The sequence below is a fragment of the Anarhichas minor genome, unplaced genomic scaffold, assembly GCF_050575085.1.
Source record: "Anarhichas minor isolate MPS153535 unplaced genomic scaffold, ASM5057508v1 ptg000011l, whole genome shotgun sequence".
NCBI lineage: Eukaryota > Metazoa > Chordata > Actinopteri > Perciformes > Anarhichadidae > Anarhichas > Anarhichas minor.
This window is the reverse complement of record NW_027466457.1, coordinates 14,598,243-14,618,358: the sequence shown is the minus strand read 5'-3', so window position 1 is coordinate 14,618,358 and position 20,116 is coordinate 14,598,243. Positions and strand designations below refer to the sequence as shown.

Below are 20,116 nucleotides of genomic sequence, written 5' to 3'. Positions count from 1 at the left end.
TTGTTTTATTATGTGGAGGTCTGAACACTGGCGCACAATTACACTAAAACGTGTTGATTAAATATTACGGTCTTTTACTTCAGTAAAAAATGTACATAAACTGTATATTTTCATACATATGCACACACATACATTTAGTATACATTTTATTTTCTCCATTGTGTAAATATTGTAAACTATAACACGCCACTAACAATACCCTCAACAAGTATTTATCTCGCTTTGCACACCGAAGCTCTTAGATACATTTTGGTAAAATTAAAAGATGCGAATACTTCCTCCACCTCTGACAATAATTTGGAACATTATAGGTTGTCTTGTTTATTTTGGGCCTCACCAGCAGCAGTCGGGGTGGTAACATTTTATGGACACGCGCAGCAGGAAGACCACGTGATCAATATTTACGGAAGTAGTGCCTCGTATTCAACCGTCATTTCTGTCGCGTCGTGTCACGTAAACATTGGTAAAAATATATATCGGTATCACTCACCGACAAGATAGAAGGCCGCTTCTCTCTCACTTAGCTTCAAATGAAGGACTGCTAACATGTTAGCTAGTACATGTTAGCATGAGCAGCTGACGTTAGCTAACATAGCTAGCTAGCCTGAAACCTCCGAGCTAACAACAACAACCCTGTCATTCAGTTGCCCCTCCTGTGGGATATGGTCGTCTCGTTGTGAGTCCGGAGGTCCTGTGAAGTCTTTACAGATACGTTTAATTAAATAAACGTTATCGCGTTTCTGGAAACGTTGACTACTGAACACAGCATTAAACTAACCGCTAGCTTGCTAGCCAAACGCTAGCATCATGGGAGCCGAACAGAGTGGAGACGCGGAGCACAAGCACTCCGATTACAGCTCCTCGGGTAAGATAACTTCTGTGACATTAAAGAGAACATATGATTTAGTCATTTGCATATGTTTTTACAGAAGTGAACTAAGGTAGAGCAGTTTAATAGCTTGATGGAAAGTAATATAAATTAATTAATGTGACTAAATTCACTTAAGTAATCCCATTTTATGGTTTATACTTTTATTCCACATCTCGTAGTGATTATTAGTATTTCTTCCTGCACTTTTTACTTGACAACTACCCATAACAGTTGGGTTAGGGCCACACATCCTTTATGAGTACTTTCACTTTTGATACCTTTGCATGATTTGCTGATGTTACTATAAGTCAAATAATGGATATAGTTCTTTTAATGGTGTATTTTTACATTGTGATATTACTTATGTTACACCAGGAAAGGATATGAGTACGTCTTTGTCCACTGTCCAAAATGACAAAGCAAATATTTGTTTGAAATCTACTTATATGGATCAATGTAGTACCTTTCTACTAAAAACATTCTCATATTTACTAACTAGTGATCTGACTGCAACACGATGGGGTGATGTGAAGTAACTACTGCCTGTCGCTGTTAACAGGATTTTTTGTCATTGCAGTGGTTCCCTCCCCAGCAAAGCAAAAAGCCAAGATGGATGATATCGTTGTGGTGGCTCAGGGGACCCAGTCAATGCGAAATATCCACAACGACCCAGATGTCATCAAACTCCAGGAGATACCCACCTTTCAGCCACTTTTAAAAGGTACGGATCCCATTTTCTCTGACAGATATTCTATGACTTTTGAGAATTTATGAAGAAATGCATATTTATAAAGCATGAAACCTAATTTGGTGCATGAGACACTATAAGTAATGGTAAATGGCAAATGGGCTCGTTCTTGTATTGCGCCCTTCTAGTCTCCACTCAAAGTGCTTTAACACTCATTCAATCATTCACACACTGATGGCTGGAGGCTACCATGCAAGGTGCCACCTGCCCATCAGGACTAACTAACACACTCACGCAACATTAACACACCGTAGGCACAGCTTACAGGAGCAATTTGGGGTAAAACGACTTGCGGAGCGGGAACCGCCGATCTTGTGATTGAAGGACGACCTGCTCTGTCTCTGAGCCACAGTCGTGCCACTGAGTACCATCAGACAAGCTTTAGTGCACAAATATAAATGAACTAAAATCACTTTTACAGGTGCTAAATTCTAAAACAAGTTGCACTGATAGCGTCTAATAAATTCAGTATAATTTCACAATGTTTTGAATAGTGTTGATGTCTGTCAAACATTATCTTTATAATGAAATGTTGCTCTGTGAAATGACTTATATTTGGAGCTGTCAGTAGATTGTGCAGATCTTTTTTTCTGACTTCTACCATTTGAGGGTTTCATGTTATTTTCAACAAGTTCCCACCAGCTCATTCTGAACGCTAATAGCTGCTGCAGCCCATTAGCACTGTGTTAGAAGGTGTATAATGAGCCTGTGTGGGCACACTGCGGGTACATTCTGTAGCTAAATTACAATAATTGAGTGTCACGCTGTTTGTCTAGTGTTCCAACGTGTCTGTGTAAGTCCTTTTGCTTTTTTTGCTCTCCACAGGAGTGCTGAGTGGCCAGACGTCGCCCAGCAGTGTGTGTCTGGAAAGGCTGGAGGCTGCTCAGGTTCTGCAGCTCTGCATCCGCTACCAGGACCACCTGCACCAGTGTGCCGAGGCCGTGGCCTTCGACCAGAACGCCCTGGTCAAGAGGATCAAAGAGGTGAGGCTGCAAACTATTTTATTGATTTTCAAAGGGTTTTATACAACAAGAGTGAAAGATTTAACATGTTCTTTTGACTTCAATTCTCCTACTCATCCCCCGCATACAAAGAAAAAAGATTATTATATATATATATATATATATATATATATATATATATATATATATATATATATATATATATATATATAAATAAAACAAGCAAATGTGAAATATCTCACACAGTCTGAAGTTACAGTGACTAACAATTTATTATATGTGAATTTCAAGGAAATGTTATTTTGAAACTACACATTTATCAGACGCCTGGTATCGTTAGGATTTCACCTCTTAACACGTCTTATTCTTTAAATTTAAGTTATACTACTGAGAGATGCTTGCACTGTGTGTTTTCGTATTACATTAATCATATTCATGCATTCGGTGTTGCTGATGTAGAAGTTGTTTTTAAGATGATTCGTCAAGTCTCTCTCTCTCCTGACTGTTTCCTTCCAGATGGACTTGTCGGTGGAAACCTTGTTCAGCATAATGCAGGAGCGCCAGAAGCGCTATGCCAAGTACGCCGAGCAGATCCAGAAGGTCAACGAGATGTCCATGATCCTGAGACGCATCCAGATGGGCATCGACCAGACGGTGCCGCTGATGGAGCGCCTCAACAACATGCTGCCCGAGAGCGAGCGCCTGGAATCCTTCAGCATGAGGCCCGACGGGGACTCTGCCAACAAGTAGCCTCCTTAAAGCCGACACAGCTGCATCCGGTCCTCCGGCCAGGAGGAAGTGCAGGTGTGTCCAGCTGTAGGGAAAACCTTGTGATGTTCTTTGTTTGCATACTAGAGGTACAGCTACGGTGTCAATGTGTCCGGCTGCTCTCGTCATTTCTTTTGCTTAGTTTTGCTGAACACACACACACACACACACACACACACACACACACACGCGTTCATAGCCAACACAACCCTCTGCTACTGGCCGCTGAGCAGTTGCCAACTTATGAAGTGCTGCAAATCAAATGTGCCCCTCACTGCAGAGGGCGTGGAGATTATTACCTCTCCTCCTCCCTGCAGGGACTCAAACTGGCGATCTTCCAGGCACACACACTTTCCTCACACACTTTTGATTGAGTCAGAATGAACTCCATATGCTCGAAAACGTGTCCTGCAGACGCCTTCCAGGTTTTTGAGACTGAAATGGGTGTGTGAGCGGTGTAAAAGCAATTTTTTTCCTGCTGCTTTGGAGAGAGATTATGTGGAACATCAGAGCCGCTCCCCTCTGTAAGTGCAGTGGATTGATTTTGGATCTTCACATTACAAATATTAGTGTTTTTGTGATCCTGATGCTCATCTCGCTCCCTCGCCGTATGTTTGGAGATCCCTTCCATGAACTGCCTGCATGCAGATCGACTTCTTTTACTTTTTCTGAACAATATCGTTGCATCATTTTTGGAATATTATGACGAAGAGACTTTCGGGGAGAACCGAGACGGATTATTGCCGTTGGATTACACGAGGAGCCTGGATGTACAGAAGGACAGTTTCAATATTCTTATGAACTTGTGTTTTGTGCTGAGAGAACTTGACTGTTAATTTATTGGGATACTTTTGCTATTTGCATGTAAAACGAAGATGGATACCGATGTGGAGAGAAACCGTTCTACAGTAACAAGTTCCGCAGCGTAAACTGTGTGTTCGTTAGCTTTGTCATCACACATGCCAAAGATTCACAATAATAAATGGTCCAGTCGGTCTTCATCTGCTGAACATTTGTTTCTGTATCGTGAGTTAAAGGGTCAGTTCATCCAAATAGAGCCCGAGAGGTTTCCGTCTGTCCATGCAGATAGTTTTGGTTTTATTCATCCACGATTCTGACTGAAATCTTATCACACAGAAATAAATAATTACATGAATCAACCGAAACATCTTTGGAGAAATAAATCACCGTGACAAAACACACTATCCAGACAAATAACATGTACCGTTATTCTACCGAGTTCTGACTTTAAGAAACAAAACATCCGTGTTTGTACACGTACACTTGTGCATAAGAGGAGTCATCAACATTTGTAATGTAGACTTTTTCTTTGGTAGAAGAGTAACTCGGACATTGTTTCTTAAAGACGTGCTGGGAGCACCACACACTTCACAAACTTAATTTAATTCTCCGTTGTTGTATTTGGCGACAGCAGAAATCTGTAAACCAGATAAACTTAAACTATTTGCGTGATTAAACCCCTCTGACTACATGAGAACAGGCCTTTGCTTTACTAATTTGGGTGAACACACTTAAACTACCCAATCATTGGTCAGTTAGCAATGTGTCAATACAAAATAAAAAAAGGAGACATTTGATTTATGAATGCAGAAGTGTTTTGAGTATGTTTGTGTAAAACCACCAGGTGGTGTCAGAGAGAACTCGACACTCTGTGGCTTCTTGAAACATATTTTAAGTTTTAAGTTTGCCATGCCATTTTGGGAATGACTCCTTTATCAAACTGAGTTTCTCTGTGAATACCGGTCTGCGTTTCTTGTGATTTGTGACAGGCAACCACGTGTACGTCTCCTCTGAAGGATCACAGGATGTATGAATCAAACAAACCCTAAACACCAAATCACTGTGAGGCATGAAGGGGTTCTGACTGCTAATGACTGGCGGCTCCTCTCTGGAGTCAGCGGAGGACTGATTAGAATTGTTGTGAACGCTGAACTCGGTCACACCTACAGAAGGATCCTCCTCCTCCTCCGGCTCGCTCTGAGGAACAGAATGAGCTCAGTTCGTTGATGTAAGGGACGTAAAACAGAAACAAGTTTTCTTCTGAAGCAGAAACTCCTTTGATACGTTATCGTCTTTCATGTGTAAATTAAAACGGGGAGAAAAAGCGTCTTAAGCGGCCTTGGGGGTATTGTTTGAACATCGGAACAGAAATGGAAATCATGGTTGCGTTGTGCGGCGAGGAGGTGTAGAGAAGTTCCTCTTTGTAATGAAGAAACGCTCCCGATGCTCCGAGCTGGATATTAACGCCAGCAGATGATACAATGCGATCTGCCGCCAGGAAATTCATTCTCTGAAATGAAAGAGAAATCCAATTTCCCCCTGTATACTTCTCATTTGAATATATATCAAAAGCTGGTTTGCTTTCCTTCCTGTTTTTTGCCCACTCAAAATTGGAAACATGAAAGTAACCCTGAGCCGCTTATCCTCGTCATCTTTTAGGGTGAAACTCAAACCTACGCTGGTTGTTTTGCTGCGATAAGAGTCACATTCTGAGTTTCCAGACAACACATCACTGAGATGTGAAAAGCAATGTAATTACTTCTTAGTCGCATGATTCAGAGGTTTGAATTGTACTTCTCACCCCGTCTGAGGTCATTTATGAGAGACAATAAGGGACATCAAACATGTCGTAGCTCCAGCTTCTCTTTTGTGGTGATTTATTTTATCTTATGTGATTTTAATTTTAATCAACAGCAATATAATAATCGATTTATCAATTCTTTAATATTGAAGCTAAAACAGTCCATCTTCTCCAAAGTGAGGATTGGCCCTTTTTTTATACGATAGTAAACTGAATATCTGAGTTTTTTTTAAAGAAATAGTTTGACATTTTGGGGGAATTTGTTTTCCTTCTGAGACTTCAGCGAGACGGCTGTTGCCTCTTTCATGTTTGTACGCTAAATGCAGAGCTACAGCCGGTTTAGCTTAGCTTAGCATAGAGAATATAATAGAACCAAACCAAACCGACAGACGGGCGGGACTCAGAGTATAAGTCTCAATTATAAATCTGTCTGCTACTTCAGCACCACGGACAGCGCCATGGATTCATCAACACAGTTGGGCTGGTGATGTTTCAGAGCTGTGGGCGGGGCTGTAGAGTCTAGCTCTGTCATTTACAAACCTCAGTCACATTAAGGATCAATGAGACTCCTCCCCTCTCAAATGGCCTGCTGGTTATATCGAGTTTGTTTAATCTGTAAAAGAATACTAGAGGTGTGTGTTTGCAGGAAGCAGCAGAGACTCCAAGAAGTTCCTCAAACAGAAGCTATCAGACTGGTTCAGGTCCCGGATTGATGTCTTCTAAGTGGGTTGACTTTGAAGCCCAAATAAATAGTCTGCCTCTTTAAAAAAAGTACTTTTAAATGTGTTTTAAATTCACTTAACTAACAAAGAATGTTTAAATCATACAGAACATAACTGTTTTCCAGCACAGAAATAGATAAAATGTCGTATATATAGATATTTTAAAATGCCATCCCTCTTCCTTCTAAGCGTCTGTCCCAGGACGGCTGTGAATACAGTAGCAGTGAGCGTCCCTTAGATGATTGCCTGTATCGACTTTCATCCTGTAAAATTACCCAGCACTGCTTTTTTTATTTGACACCCAGTCACCTCCAGTGATGAATACCCGGTGGACCCCCCCACCACCACCACCACACACTTGAGCTGCAGCCAAACATCATCCCTTTCACTGGAGACATGAATTCTACCTCACAGCAGAGATCTATCAGGGGACGTCTAACAACGCACTTTGTTGCTTCAGTGCACCGTCGTGCCTACAAGGACACGGGGCTAGTAGTGTTCATGGGGGGGGGGCGGCATCAGTATATCAGCTGCCTGCTAGAACATCTGTAACAAACAAATTCAGCCGGATGCTGTCACGTGTGTACAGTGTGATGAGAGATACTTAAGATGTAGGATTTCACCAGGAGGACCAGCTGTCTGTAACCTTGGCTGAAATGTCTCTTATTGTTGAGTTTGGTTTTTCTTTAAAGAATCCGGTCGGGCAGCAAACATCTTAATAAAGGGCAGACAGGTCTGTTAGCTAGTCTCAGTATTAAATGCTTTTAAAGGGACAAGTATACTTTAAAGTATACAGCTTGTCATGGTTGGATCAGCTTCAGAAAGCTTCTCCCTTCACACCTTTCCGTCCTCAGATTTGGGACGCTGTGTCTGACCATTTTCTGTAACTTTCCTAAACTGACACTTCACACTGAATGCCCAGATGTGTGGAGATGAGTGTTTGAACTTCTCATTTTAGCCGTCTTTTTTTCATCCGGCTTCACTCTCATCTAATTCATGTGAACAACCGTGTGCAACACTATGAATGTCCTCCAGGAGAGACCGAGATGCCGTTATCTCCATATTTGGAGTCCCTCTGTCTGTCTGTGACGGACATTTTTCCACCCCGCCTTCGAGTGTGGCCTTCGGATCAGATATAAACATTTGATTTCCAACATGTTTGAACAACACGTTGTTTGCTTGTATCTAAAGCTATACTCTCCGTACCTCCAATGTGTCCTCGTGACCACAGTCTGCATGTGTGGAACGCGTCCTCTACGTGTCCGTGGTGTCCGCAGCGCACCGTGAACACGTCCGTTTGGGATTGTAACGGACGCTTAAATCCTCAGGAGAGACGGATAGGAACAAGTCAGCATGCCGTGACCTAAACGCTGATTAAAAGAACACACAATTGTTGTTTATTTGCCAAATAAAGAAGGTTGTAAGAGGATCTTTGAACTTCTCTGTACTCGGTAACAGGAAAAGACACGGAAGCTGCTCTTGAGACATAAATATACTCAGTTACTCAATGTAAACAATCATTGAAGCGCATCTAAGCTGTAAGAGACCAGCCTCACCTTTCAGATGGACTAGTTGAGCTGTTTACCACTCAGGTGTACTGAGGTACGGTGCTCTGTCCTCACCAATTGGAGCCGAGCTGTGTGGGCGGCAGAGAGTACATCTGAAATACCGGATGTCACAACAAAGAAGCTTTTTGCCAGAACACAAAAAAACAAACAGGAGGTAGTCGTGTTGTTCCAGGGAAGAGTTGTTTGCTGGTATTTTTACTGGTTGCAACCCTAAACGTGGCTCTTTTAGCACATTAAACTCTCAGTTAACTGAAGCGCTGCAGGCAATCTGGAGTGTCAAAAGCTATTAAAAACATGTGTGCCCTTGAGCATGGCACTTTGCCCCCCCCCCCCCCCCCCCAAACCACCCAGCAAAGTGGCCAGCAGCACATAATCATTGCAGATGCAGCTATTGCAATATGAATAATGTGCAACACATCCTCCCCCACAGGAGCCGTCTGTGTAAATACGAAGATGTTCTGGATAAATAAAGGTTTAACAGCAGTAAATATAAAGAAGAAGAAGAAGAAATAAAGCCGCGCGTGCGTTGCCATACATTGTTGAATGTCTCTTTACGTCTCAGTGGTCACAGAGTCAAACCAAGGGTACTTGAACTTTGGATGCACTTTGCTTTTTGAGTGTCGGATGAAGTCTTCCTCTTGTGAGAAGCAGTCTGTGTGTTTAGAGATGATGGAGACTCGCTAACAGTCTCCAAGAAGCCGCTCTTCAAACCATCGCAGCGGCCGAGTGCTGTGTTATTTCTCCACCATCTGTCCTTCTGTTTCATTGAGCCAGAGGATGAACCCCTTGAGAGGCACCGTCCTGTTTTCAAAGGGGATTCTCAGGCAGTGGAACATTTAAGCACAAATAATAATAACGCGAGTAATTTAAACAATTCAACAGCACAAAATAATCGCTGACACACACACGTGGTCTTTAAAATAGTTCTTTATTGATTTTCTGACAAGCGAGTCATCGGCTGACTGTAACAATGAGCTCAGGTGTTTTATTATGTTCTTCACAGCAGTCGATGTCATCGCTGAAATAGATCTGATATTTATATCTGACATCAATATTTTAGGATTCTGTAAAACCTGTTTTTTTCACAGCTAATGGCAACATTTAAAAGATATTTTCTTTCTTCAGTATCTGCGCATGTCGACTACCTTTTGGTTAACGTTCAGGAATCATTGTGATCACAGCTATGAGATGGTTAGGGTTAGGCAGAGACCGTGGGTCCGGTTGATGATGGTGAACATGGCTCTCACTTCAGGACAGTCTGGTGTTGAAGGCTTTCATGGTTGTAGACACTAAAGTAAAGTAAAGAGACCTCTTTCACTGATTAACATGTAAAAACAAAGGTGAGCAGGTTGCAGGCTCCTGGTATTGTGTCATTGCTCTCTGGGACACTTGTTGGAACGGAGATAAAGTTAACTTCGGTTTTATTTTACTAACGCGTCAAAAATGTCTGCCGTGTAAAAAGGGTTGAGATCCCGTCTCCTCCCTCCCCCCCCAAACACACGACGGTTAGATGTTTTTCAGATTCACTTCTTCCGATTCCACTGTTTGAAAGTTGGTTTGAGACATTTACACTACGGTGATGTGTTTAAAAAGACAAAGTTTTTCTCTGAACAACCTTTTTTCTTTTGGGTGAAGACTAAATATTTCATCCATAATTCATAAAGGAGTACGTGGAGGGATCCCGGTGAGACGGGAGCGACGTCCATCACTGCTCTGTTATGTTTCACTCGCTCAGATGAGTCAGACAAGCCGCTGGGAGTCGCTCTCGCTCTCTCTGCAACAGCTCCTTGATGTAGCACAATGGTGATGCCTCTCAAGACAATGAGATGCCTCTCAAGACCTCTCTCTCTCTCTCTCTCTCTCTCTCTCTCTCTCTCTGCAACAGCTCCTTGATGTAGCACAATGGTGATGCCTCTCAAGACAATAGACACTTTTCATTGTGGCTTCAATCAAGAGGGAACACGTGTTCCGCTTCACTTCAAACAATAACAACTGGGAGGAATTCATTATGCGCTGTTATTCATATGCAAATCCAAACTTATCCTCTACAAGAACACCCTCCACTTTGTGTGCGCGCTCGAGTCTATGGGAGGAACATCATGACATCCTATATCAATTATGTGGAGTGGTCTCTTCACATTGATTAGCAGATAAGAGGTTGAGCCAAATGCTTTGTTCCAGAGACACACAGTGGGCTGATGAGTCGGTGGAAAAGGTTTTGGAGGACCCTCGAGGTTTGATGAGAACAGAACTCTGTGAGCGTTGGCCCGAAGTGGAACCTCCTCGTGTTTCCTAAACTACACCACGTTATCTGTAGCTTCTGGTTTTTCTGTTGCAGCTGTTTTACGCCAAACTTCACCGGACAGCGTTGTGACTTCTGCTCCTCGTTTGAACGAGGATCAGAGAGAGTTTGTCCGTCCGGGACGCTTTCAGTGTGTGTTTTTCCACATTGTAGCGTAGTTACAATGGAGGATATGTCTGGCAGGCAGGGGACGATTTATCATGATTATCCTGTCACGATATTATCCAGATAATCATTAAAGATGTAATTGCACTACATGGAATCTGCACTACATATCTTACATTTAACAAACGCATATTTTCGTAAATAAACATACAAACATGAATCATAAGGTCCCGCCCGCATAAATACAAGACAGTGACAGTCTTACCCTTTAAACTATTATAATAATGAATGATTTCTGTGTTTATTCTGATGACTCAGGTGTGTAATCGGCAGTTCATTTGCGTTTCCTTTTACATTTTTCCTGTCATTTACTGGAAATATGTTTTGAGTCGTGAAGACGTGTAGAAAGTCAGTTTGAACCAAAGCTCAAGAAAAAAAAAAATGAAAATGTAAATGTACGTCTGTGGAACAAATCAAAATCTTCCTTTTCAGACATTTCCAAATGAAAACCTTGAGTGAAGGAACAGTTAACATCACGACGACACTGTTAAATACTCTCCCGATGTATGGTGCAGTAATGATGGTGGACGTTTAGGCTGGTTAGAAAGTCTGTGCTGTATTATTCATTATTATTAGAAGTTCACAGTGATGGCTGCTGGAAAGAAGGGAACCGATTTAAAAATGAGAGACTTGTAGTAAAAGGGATAAAACATACAAAGAAGTGGGAAGAACAATGTATAATCATCAATAATGCATCAAATTAAGCTGTGATGTGCCGGTGAAGGCATGTTGAGTGTGAATTCATCAGCAGCCAGTTTCACTTTGTCGTCTTCAAACACACGAGTCAGTCGACGGAGACGGAGCCCAGACGTTTCTGTTTGATTCCGGTCATTGCTCTGAAGTATGACTGGACTGTCGGAGGCTCCATGAGCATTTCTGAATCATCTTTAAAGCTTTCATGCAGCTGTGCAAGGTTACAGACTGATGGATACTTCAAGGGCACTTTTTAAAGTCACATGACTGTGGTTTAGACAGAAGTCTGTTATTTTAGGTTTGGTTGTTTTAGAAGAAGCTCACACTGATGGGAATTCATGTGTTCAGAGCTGAGATTAAAATGTATATGTTAACTTTATTTCATTCAAACGTTTAAACATTTCACACTATGGAAGTACTCCGTTACAAGTAACAGTCACAGATTCAAAACTTAAGTACTCATTGGGCGGTTAAATGTTTTACTATTATATATGATGTTTATTTATTCACCAGGGATGGTGCACGTTAATTAACATCCGTTTCCACCTCAATGTGAATGTGCCACCTGTGGTCAATAAAACACAGCTGTCTCATTACTCCATCTTCATTTAATAGATATACAAACGTCAATTAGAAGGTGACCTGCACGAGAAATACAGAAAAACTATTTGGTTACAGTAATCATCCGTTCATAGTGATCAGCGTGACCTGGACCGACTTCATCACTATAAAAGGTTGTTTTTGTTCTCCGCTGTACATCTGTGATCTGTGTGGAAGTGTTTTAAATGAAGCCAATAAATCAACCTTCTTCCAACCTGTCCTCGTATGAAGTGCACCTTGAGGTCCCTCGATGGTATAATGTTGACCACTGCTATTAACATCAGCTAAAGATGTTTTAAATTCATTACTGAACATTATTTATGTCTTTTCAGACCGATCTGACCCTGAGAACCGTCACAGAGGGAGAGGGGAGTCCTGGCCCGGAGCCTCCAGGTGGAGAGGAGCCTTTCATCCCGTTCCACCGGGTTAAACATGTGAGTTACAGTTCACTGAATCTTTAGTCCCGCTGGGAGCTCCTGCGACCCTTAAAATGATCCGTAATGAAATATTCAGACCTCATCTCCGAGGGAACGGAGCAGGAGCGCAGCGGGAGCGCAGCGGGAGCGCAGCGGGAGCTCCGACAGCTGATTGGGTGACGGGAGTTTCTCTTCAGCTCGTGTTATAACTCTGCATTCACCTTTTTACGCTGACACGGCGGACATTAATGGCTACCCTTCCCGCCTTTCAAGCATGTAATTACTGGGCAGGCGGTTAGAAACTGTGCGTTATTACAGTTATTACCTGGGATAAAAATAACAGTGAAAGAATTGGGAGCTTGACATCGCGGTCTTATTCTGAGCTTTTCAATCAAAATGGACTTATTCACAATGTTTATGATTATCTTATCTGTTTTGAAAAGCAACTTTCTGGGTTTGAGTATTTAAAAAACACAAATAAAGTAAACAGAGTCACAGTTATGCGAGCTGGTACGCACATCTTAGATGCTCAACATTTCATATCTGCCTCCTACGCAGAAAAACCTTCCAAGTCCAGGCTTTGGTGATCTGTAATGAAACATGCAAACAGCAGTTTAATCGACCAAATTCTTTGAAATGTTCTTAATTCAATTTAGCCCCCAGGAACAAAACTACCTTAAAAATACCTTCAGTACCAACACACAATCCTGAACAGCCCTGAAACTGTGGTGTGATTTTCACATTGAGTTAGACTCTCTGCACCAACCTCAGATCATACGTTTGAGAGGGGAAAATATTTCAAAGTCAAAGTCGACGCTTCCCAAAACTTTGGCCCTGTTTTTGTAACCCGTCATCGCCGGAACGCATTGTTCTCGGTCATCCATTGATCAGTCAAGGACTCACAGGGAGTTTGTTAGGATACCTGCAGCGGCATTGTCTGCAGACATCATTCATCCAGGATCATTCACTCCTCTTCCTCCTCCTCCTCCTCTGCGGTGCTGCTGAACTGCGTCGCCCACTTCACCTCCGTGACATCGTCCTTGTTTGCTTTTGTGCCAGTCTCTCTCCCTCTCAGATCGCACCACTGTTTCACACTCTTAGCGTGAGATATTAAAGCTCATCGTCCTCTATTTGCTGCCACTCGTAGCCCCCCCCCCCCCATATGACATAATCCATCGTAGTGAACATGTAACTGCAGTGTCTGGTTTAGGTATTTTCTGAGTGTCACACCAATAACACCAAACACATTGTGAATCAGTTTTGGGGGAAATGGAAAACACACTCACTTAATCACAGATGTGTCACTTAATCACACAGATGTGTCACTTAATCACACACCTTTGTCTGAATTCTAATTCTGCTCCCAAAAAAAAAATCTAACCGAACACGAAAGCACGGACTCCGTCGTCACAGCGATAAATAATCGGGACAGATGAATAATTACGGCGAGGGGAATCAATTCCAATTCAAAAGTTTGTGACAGGTTAATGGATCGGAGCTCGGGCTGGGCCGTCGTGGCGCTGATGTAAAGAGCCGCCGGCCGCCGGAGATGAAGGCAAAATCTCAACTGCTGCCATGATCCACGACGTTCCCTCTGTGATTGGAAATCTGGTGATGTATGGAGGAGATGAGGGAAAGTATTGACTTCTTTTTTCTTTTTACCGAGCACAATCACTGCTCTCATCGCATGCCTCAAGGTCTCGTATTAATCATTCATCGCCTCGGGAATTAATGATATTTTCAGAGGTGGAAGCGGTACTCGAGTCCTTTACTTCACAAAGTAAAAATACTCCATTACAAGTAAAGGTCTACGTCAGCACTTTAGTAGTATCTTAAAAGTGAAGATACTCACTCTGCAAAACAAACGGCCCTAGTAAGTGATCTATTACTTTATATTGCATGAGTAGAGTGTTAATACTGATGCAACAATGTGTAAGCAGCACATTTACTGTTGTAGCTGGTCAACTGTTGAGCTAGTTTCAACCTTTTCATAATTAAGTCGGTGGTTTCCCAACATCGGGGTCCAAAGATCACAAGATTATTCTGTTTTCATTCTCTTTACCTCTTCGGGGCCTCAAATAGTTCTTTAAATTATAACCTCTGAGGCATCTAGATGTTACATGCTGCTGCTGCTGCATGTAACATCTCAGACTGTAGCAGACACAGCCTGATACCTCGTTTAATCTTTAACAATGTGTTTCATACGGTTAACAGAAACGTAACCAGTAACTTTACTAAGTGGAGTAAAAAGTATAAAGTAGCATTAAAAGGAAATACCAGAACAGTAGTTGAATAAATGCACTCAGTTATATAAAGGAAAAAAAGGTTTAAAAACACAAAATCAATGAAAACATTAGATTGTGGCTGTTGCACCAAGTTATAGTCACAGTCCTAACTTTGTTTGGCAGTTAAATATGATGAGGATCTTCCTTCTAATGCGCTCCAGATGGAGGAAATAGTCATTTGCATCCGTTATCAGCGGGATAAAACTCAATCTCTCCCCATCTCCCCCTCCTCACCCGTCTCCTGTATCCACGATGGTCTAAAGTGTCGTCTGTCGACCTCAAATTGCTCCCGGAGCAACTTGAACTTTTAAAACAGTTAATTAAGACTTGTTCTGACACTTCAACGCCGATTTCTCAGGCAGGAAATCCATATTCATATCTCAGAGAAGAAGGTCATGCAGCGCAACGCCGAGAGACCAGTCACCCGTGGATGTCTTTGAGCAGGACTTTGCGTCGCCTCATCAATTTTTAAATTGATTTATTCATCTATTCATGAATTAGCTTAGCTTGTCTCTAAAGCACACACGGGTATCTAAAGTACACAGCAGCCCCCTGATGTATTATTGCGTTCCCTCGGTGGCTCGATAGTCAGCTGACTGTCACTCATCATCATGGCGGCTGATGGTTCCGGGCGATGTGCCGCGAGGAGGAGCTGACGGGTGAACTTTTGCCTTTAATGAAGTCGTTCCCAAAAGAAGATTGTTAAAAATTGGAATCAACAGCTGAGTTCCCGAGACAAAATGCAGTAAACGATGGCTTTAATCAGGCGTGTGGAGAGTATCGAGGCGGCGATGCGTCTGCTGAAGCCTGTTTTCTGTTTGACTGGACTGAACATTGACAGTTGCTTGAGGCGCCTGATATAATCACCGTGTTAACTCCTGCTGCATCATTTCCCCCACAGCGGTGTTAGTGCTTAACACCGAGCAGCGCTGCCTGAATGAAAGGGATTATTTCACCTGCATCCGTGGCTGTCGCAGGACTGTAATGAGAGAAACCTGACTACCTGCATGCACTCTGACCGTGCACCCTCACTGTGCACCCTCACTGTGTACTCTGACTGTGCACCCTCACCGTCTTCCACAAGCTGCTGGCTCATGTGAACACTAACAGTTGCCACGTTCAGTGTGTCCTTAATTGCGTCACCGAGGGCAGGTTAACTAAAACTGAGTCGTGAAACTGAGTACTGGAAATTAATAGAAACAACAAGTGGCTGCTTAGAAGGTAGGAACTATTCTAACATGTAAAAACACGATTGTGTGACGTCCAACTTTAATTAAAAATGTAATGAAAACAAAAACATGATAAAATTGCTCACAAGGTTCATAGATAACATCGGATCACAGTTTAATAATGTGTTTAAGGGCCATAAAGTGGTTTTGCACATTAACTACAGATTGCGTTCACGTTACATTGCTGCTGGCATCTTTCCATACCGAACCTTTGCTCATTGATGGTTTTACCACTGCACAGGTTTCAGCTGAAACAAGTGAACAAGATTCAGATGTTGACAAATGTGCTTTAGATACATAATCCATCTCATCATCCATCTTTTCTGATATTTAAGTTGATTCTTTCATGTGGTAAACGTCAGAATGTACACTGATTTTCACAGCATCTACAATCTCTAATTATTTCTCTTCAAGGTTTTTGATTTGGTAACGCTGCAGCCGATGAATGCAGGTGACTCAAATGTCAGCTGGCAGCGTGTCCTTGAATGCATCACCAAGGACAGTTCAACTAAAAGTGAGTCTGAAAAACTGGAAATTAATAAAAAACAAGAAGTGGCTGCTTGGATGGTAGGAAATAAATCTAACAACAGGGTGTTCTATGGAAGGAAAAAACATGATGAATGTGATCGTTAAAATGTGCAACAGCACCTCCGCCATCTTTGTTCAATTTGCCCAACGACCTCATTCATCACCGGAACTATGTGCTTTTAGGAAGATGAAAATATATGAATCTTCTGCTAGAAGTCAATAATAATTGCACAATAATGGTTTTTATTACAACATCTACAAAGGACCAGCTTCCTCTGAGACTGAAAATGTTTGTTTGATATCTGATATCTTTCCTCCATGAATAAATGCATCTCATGACTAAATAAATACAGATAATTTAATGCTACGAATTCCAGCTCTAACTCTTGATCTCCACCGGGGAAATCTTGGCACCAAATCTCAACCGGGTTTAATTGTGTTTTCTTGAGGCTGATGAACAGACGAGCAGACAGAGCGTCGTATAAAACCCCACAAATAACAGCTAACGAGGCGGACGACAAGACGGCTCCTGATTACCACACGCACTCCAGCTCCCAGTAAGAGCAGAACACATGTTCCGGCGTTCCTCTCTGATTTCCTGTTAATTTCCAAAGCTGCTGCACTTGAATTAAGCCAACGCTTTGCAGGAGTATAGTCACAGCGGGGACTCTGTGTCGGTGTGCCATGTTACACGGTGTGATCTGAATGATTTAGGGGACACTTGCATTTGAAAACAGCTGCAGCACATTTTCAAACATGACAACACCGAGAGCACTTCAAGCCTCCCGACTCCTGCACATCTCTGTTTTTCATGCCGAATTAGAACAAACATCACATGAGCACACGGCAGCATGGATAATATATGTAATCTACATTTTAAGGGGCTTGAAGGCTAATTATAATTGCAAATTGGCAGCTTGACTCCTGGCCCTCTCTCGGCCCAGTCCCAGTTTGAACTGATCATTTCAGGCTACATCCTCTCAGTGAGGGCAGCTTGGTGTTCTACTCTATCTTTTATTTTGATTCTGCATCTCACACGGCGCTGTGCGATTTCACAGCTTTACATCATCTACTTTAAAAAGATAAATAAATGTCTTTAATTATAGATGCACAACAAGCAGTTTTATTTTGTTATGGAGATATTAGACAAAAACATGTTGAAAGGGTGCAGACCTTTAGAATCCGTATTCTGTTTGAGATGTGAGCGCCGGTCCGGTTTTAAACACCTAATTCAATTTACTTAATGGCTGCCACTGGTGGGATTTGTAACAAGTCATTGAATTTCCCTCAGAAATGAAGAGCTCCTCTAAAGCACATTTTAGGATTAAATCTTCCTTCTAACGACGAGGCCATTGTGCCTGCTTCCAGAGTTAAGGACGGTGTATAATTGAAACAAACTATAACGAGTCTTCCGATCACGTCCGAAGATGAAATTGGCCACAAGAAAAGCCGCTGTCATAGAGAAGGGCTAGGACATAAAAAGTGTACAAAGAGCATGTTAGCACACACATCAAAGTTCTGGTGTTACACTCGGCTGTGCAGAAGAAGAAGTTCAAATCCCGCCTACTCTCTACACCTTAGCAATCGCAGCGTAAAGTCACAATACGTTTCTGTTGCAGGCGTCCCAAAACTGACATCTAAGCACACTGATCCCTTAAACCGGAGGTTTTCACACTCCAGAGTGGGTGAATCTGAAAAAAAGTTTGGCTCGGGGAAACTGAACTTTGGGGAAAATAATGACATGTGCATGCTCATATACACAGTTGGGAGCAACTTTCTCTTGCCTTTAACCTGGTCACGCATAGGTGATTGCTGTGTCAGCGCTAAAGAAAGGTCTGCCTTTAAATCAATCACAATCTTCTTGGGCGGTGCTAAGCAGTGATGGTAACCTTTGCAAAATAAGAAAGCACAGACAGCGAAAGGAGAGGAGAACACCAGCTGGAATAGACGGCCGATGTTTGGCTTCCACCCACAGTCTACATCCGGGGAGTCGATGTTGTGATCATGAAATATGAATCGGTACTCTTATCCTGTGTCACGGTCGTGTCTAGATGGTAACCCCCGATGATTGAGGAGAGGCCTTGACCTCGAGTGGTTGAAGATATAAAATGCAACCAAATGCAACCATTTCCATGTGGGGGTGTTCTCATTCCCAGGTCAAACACGGCACCTTCCCACGGGTTTGTGAGGAGGTGTGGTTATGTTTATTTGTGCTTTAGAATATAAACGCTGTGAATCGATCAGAAAATAACATTTATAACGCCGGCTGCTCTCTCTCTCTCTCTCTCTCTCTCTCTCTCTCTCTCTCTCTCTCTCTCTCTGTCTCTCTCTCTCGCTCACTCTCTCTCTTTCTCTCTCTCTCTCTCTCTCGTCTCTCGTTCACTCGATGAACAGGGGAGGAGAGGAGAATGTAAGGTGAGGTGTTGCCTAAAATGGTTAAATTTAGGAAAGGTCGTCTCACGAGAGTTTTCGCACGTTTTCTAAAATCTAGGTAACTATCTGGACACAACCCTGTTTCACAAGAGTACATTATATAGAAGTTCTGCTTACACACAGATGTTGGAACCGTTTCCCAAATGATAATCACTTGTAAATTTGCATCCTCATGTATCAGTTGCAGATATGACGTTGGTTATCCAGATGTTTGCTGGGACTGGTAGAGGGAAGAACAGATTGAGCCATTTTCCTTTTTGTTTAGGAGTTTTAGTGCAGACAGAGCTTTACGATATAGGACCTGAAAACACGGTTTATGTGTTGCCGGTTTTTAAAAATCTAGTGTGGATGAGTTGTGCAGCTGTGGCGTGATGCATTGCCTCTTTAAACCAAATAGAGGAGAGAGAGAGAGAGAGAGAGAGAGAGAGAGAGGTGGTGAGGAGGGGAGTGTTGGAGAAGAAAGAAGTGAGAGCCAATAAGAGGCAGTGGGTGCAGACACACTCTGTTTGTGACACCTTGTGGTGGAGAGTGAGGGGGTGGCAGAGATGGAGAGAGAGGGGGGCACCACTGGATAGAGAGAGAGAGAGAGAGAGAGATCAAAGCATAGGAAGAGACCGAGGAGGAGGAACGAGGATGAGAGATAGCAGCGCTGCAGCGAGCGCCCTGCCTGCCTTCTTTGTGCGACGAGTGTTGACTCCACTTTTCCTGAGAGCCGGTTATCTTCCCTCTGCGTGAGTCCTGGGAGTGATTTTAGTGAGCGGAGCGGCAGCAACAGAAGAAGAAAAGCCACAGACCCGTTGGTGCGTCTGCGCCGTGGGCAGGTGAGCTCTCTCTCTCTCGCTCTCTCTCTCTGGGTGTACATTTCACAGTTTTTATCTGCTTTTTCTCTCCCGTCTTCTGCGAAGAGGAGCGAAGAACTTCTGCAGAGTTTGGGTCTTGTTGAGACCCAATACACCCCTTTAATACTCTTCTATTTGCTGGTAGTCTGTGCTCATGCAGGCTGTGCAGCAGGGTCTGGGTAAAGTGTGAACGTGGTGCTGCAGCTTCTCCCTGACAGTCTGAGCAGCGTTCAGCGTCTCAGTATTGACAGTTGGGCTCAGAGGGGCTGAGAGTCGGAGGATGAGGAAGGGAGATGAGTCAAATCTCTGCTTGAGGGACCAGGAGGGTAACAGCATCAGCTGATGATGATCCGGATCTGTACGAGAGCAGAGATAAGAAGAAAAA

At 42.8% G+C, this 20,116-nt stretch overlaps 2 protein-coding genes across 4 annotated transcripts in view; both read left to right on the top strand.

Annotated features, from left to right (window-relative positions):
* The first annotated feature begins 399 nt into the window (after window positions 1-399).
* On the top strand, window positions 400-4,955 carry borcs5 (BLOC-1 related complex subunit 5). Its single transcript, XM_076089596.1, has 4 exons — window positions 400-865; window positions 1,449-1,592; window positions 2,445-2,602; window positions 3,098-4,955. The coding sequence occupies exons 1-4, from the start codon at window positions 808-810 to the stop codon at window positions 3,329-3,331; spliced, it is 594 nt and encodes a 197-aa protein (XP_075945711.1). The 5' UTR covers window positions 400-807; the 3' UTR covers window positions 3,332-4,955.
* LOC142947776 (alpha-1,3-mannosyl-glycoprotein 4-beta-N-acetylglucosaminyltransferase C-like) overlaps window positions 3,368-20,116 on the top strand; it is a 46,923-nt gene continuing 30,174 nt past the window's right edge. The window contains exons 1-2 of one of the 3 annotated variants that reach the window (XM_076089595.1): window positions 3,368-3,385; window positions 12,334-12,435. Coding sequence is in view for 1 of the 3 variants with exons in the window: in XM_076089593.1 (XP_075945708.1) it covers window positions 16,377-16,445 (69 nt within the window). In the remaining 2 variants the exon portion in view is untranslated. Of the gene's footprint in view, window positions 3,386-12,333; window positions 12,436-16,345; window positions 16,446-16,908; window positions 17,017-20,116 lie in introns of those variants that run through there. The other 2 variants (XM_076089593.1, XM_076089594.1) reach the window with 2 other exon arrangements.

What these genes read in the sequence shown, in the direction of transcription:
- borcs5 (XM_076089596.1), top strand. Translation starts at nt 808, where the DNA reads ATGGGAGCCGAACAGAGTGGAGACGCGGAGCACAAGCACTCCGATTAC. An exon ending in CTCCGATTACAGCTCCTCGG is followed by an intron (nt 866 to 1,448) that starts GTAAGATAACTT and finishes TTGTCATTGCAG; the next exon opens with TGGTTCCCTCCCCAGCAAAG. An exon ending in TGGTCAAGAGGATCAAAGAG is followed by an intron (nt 2,603 to 3,097) that starts GTGAGGCTGCAA and finishes GTTTCCTTCCAG; the next exon opens with ATGGACTTGTCGGTGGAAAC.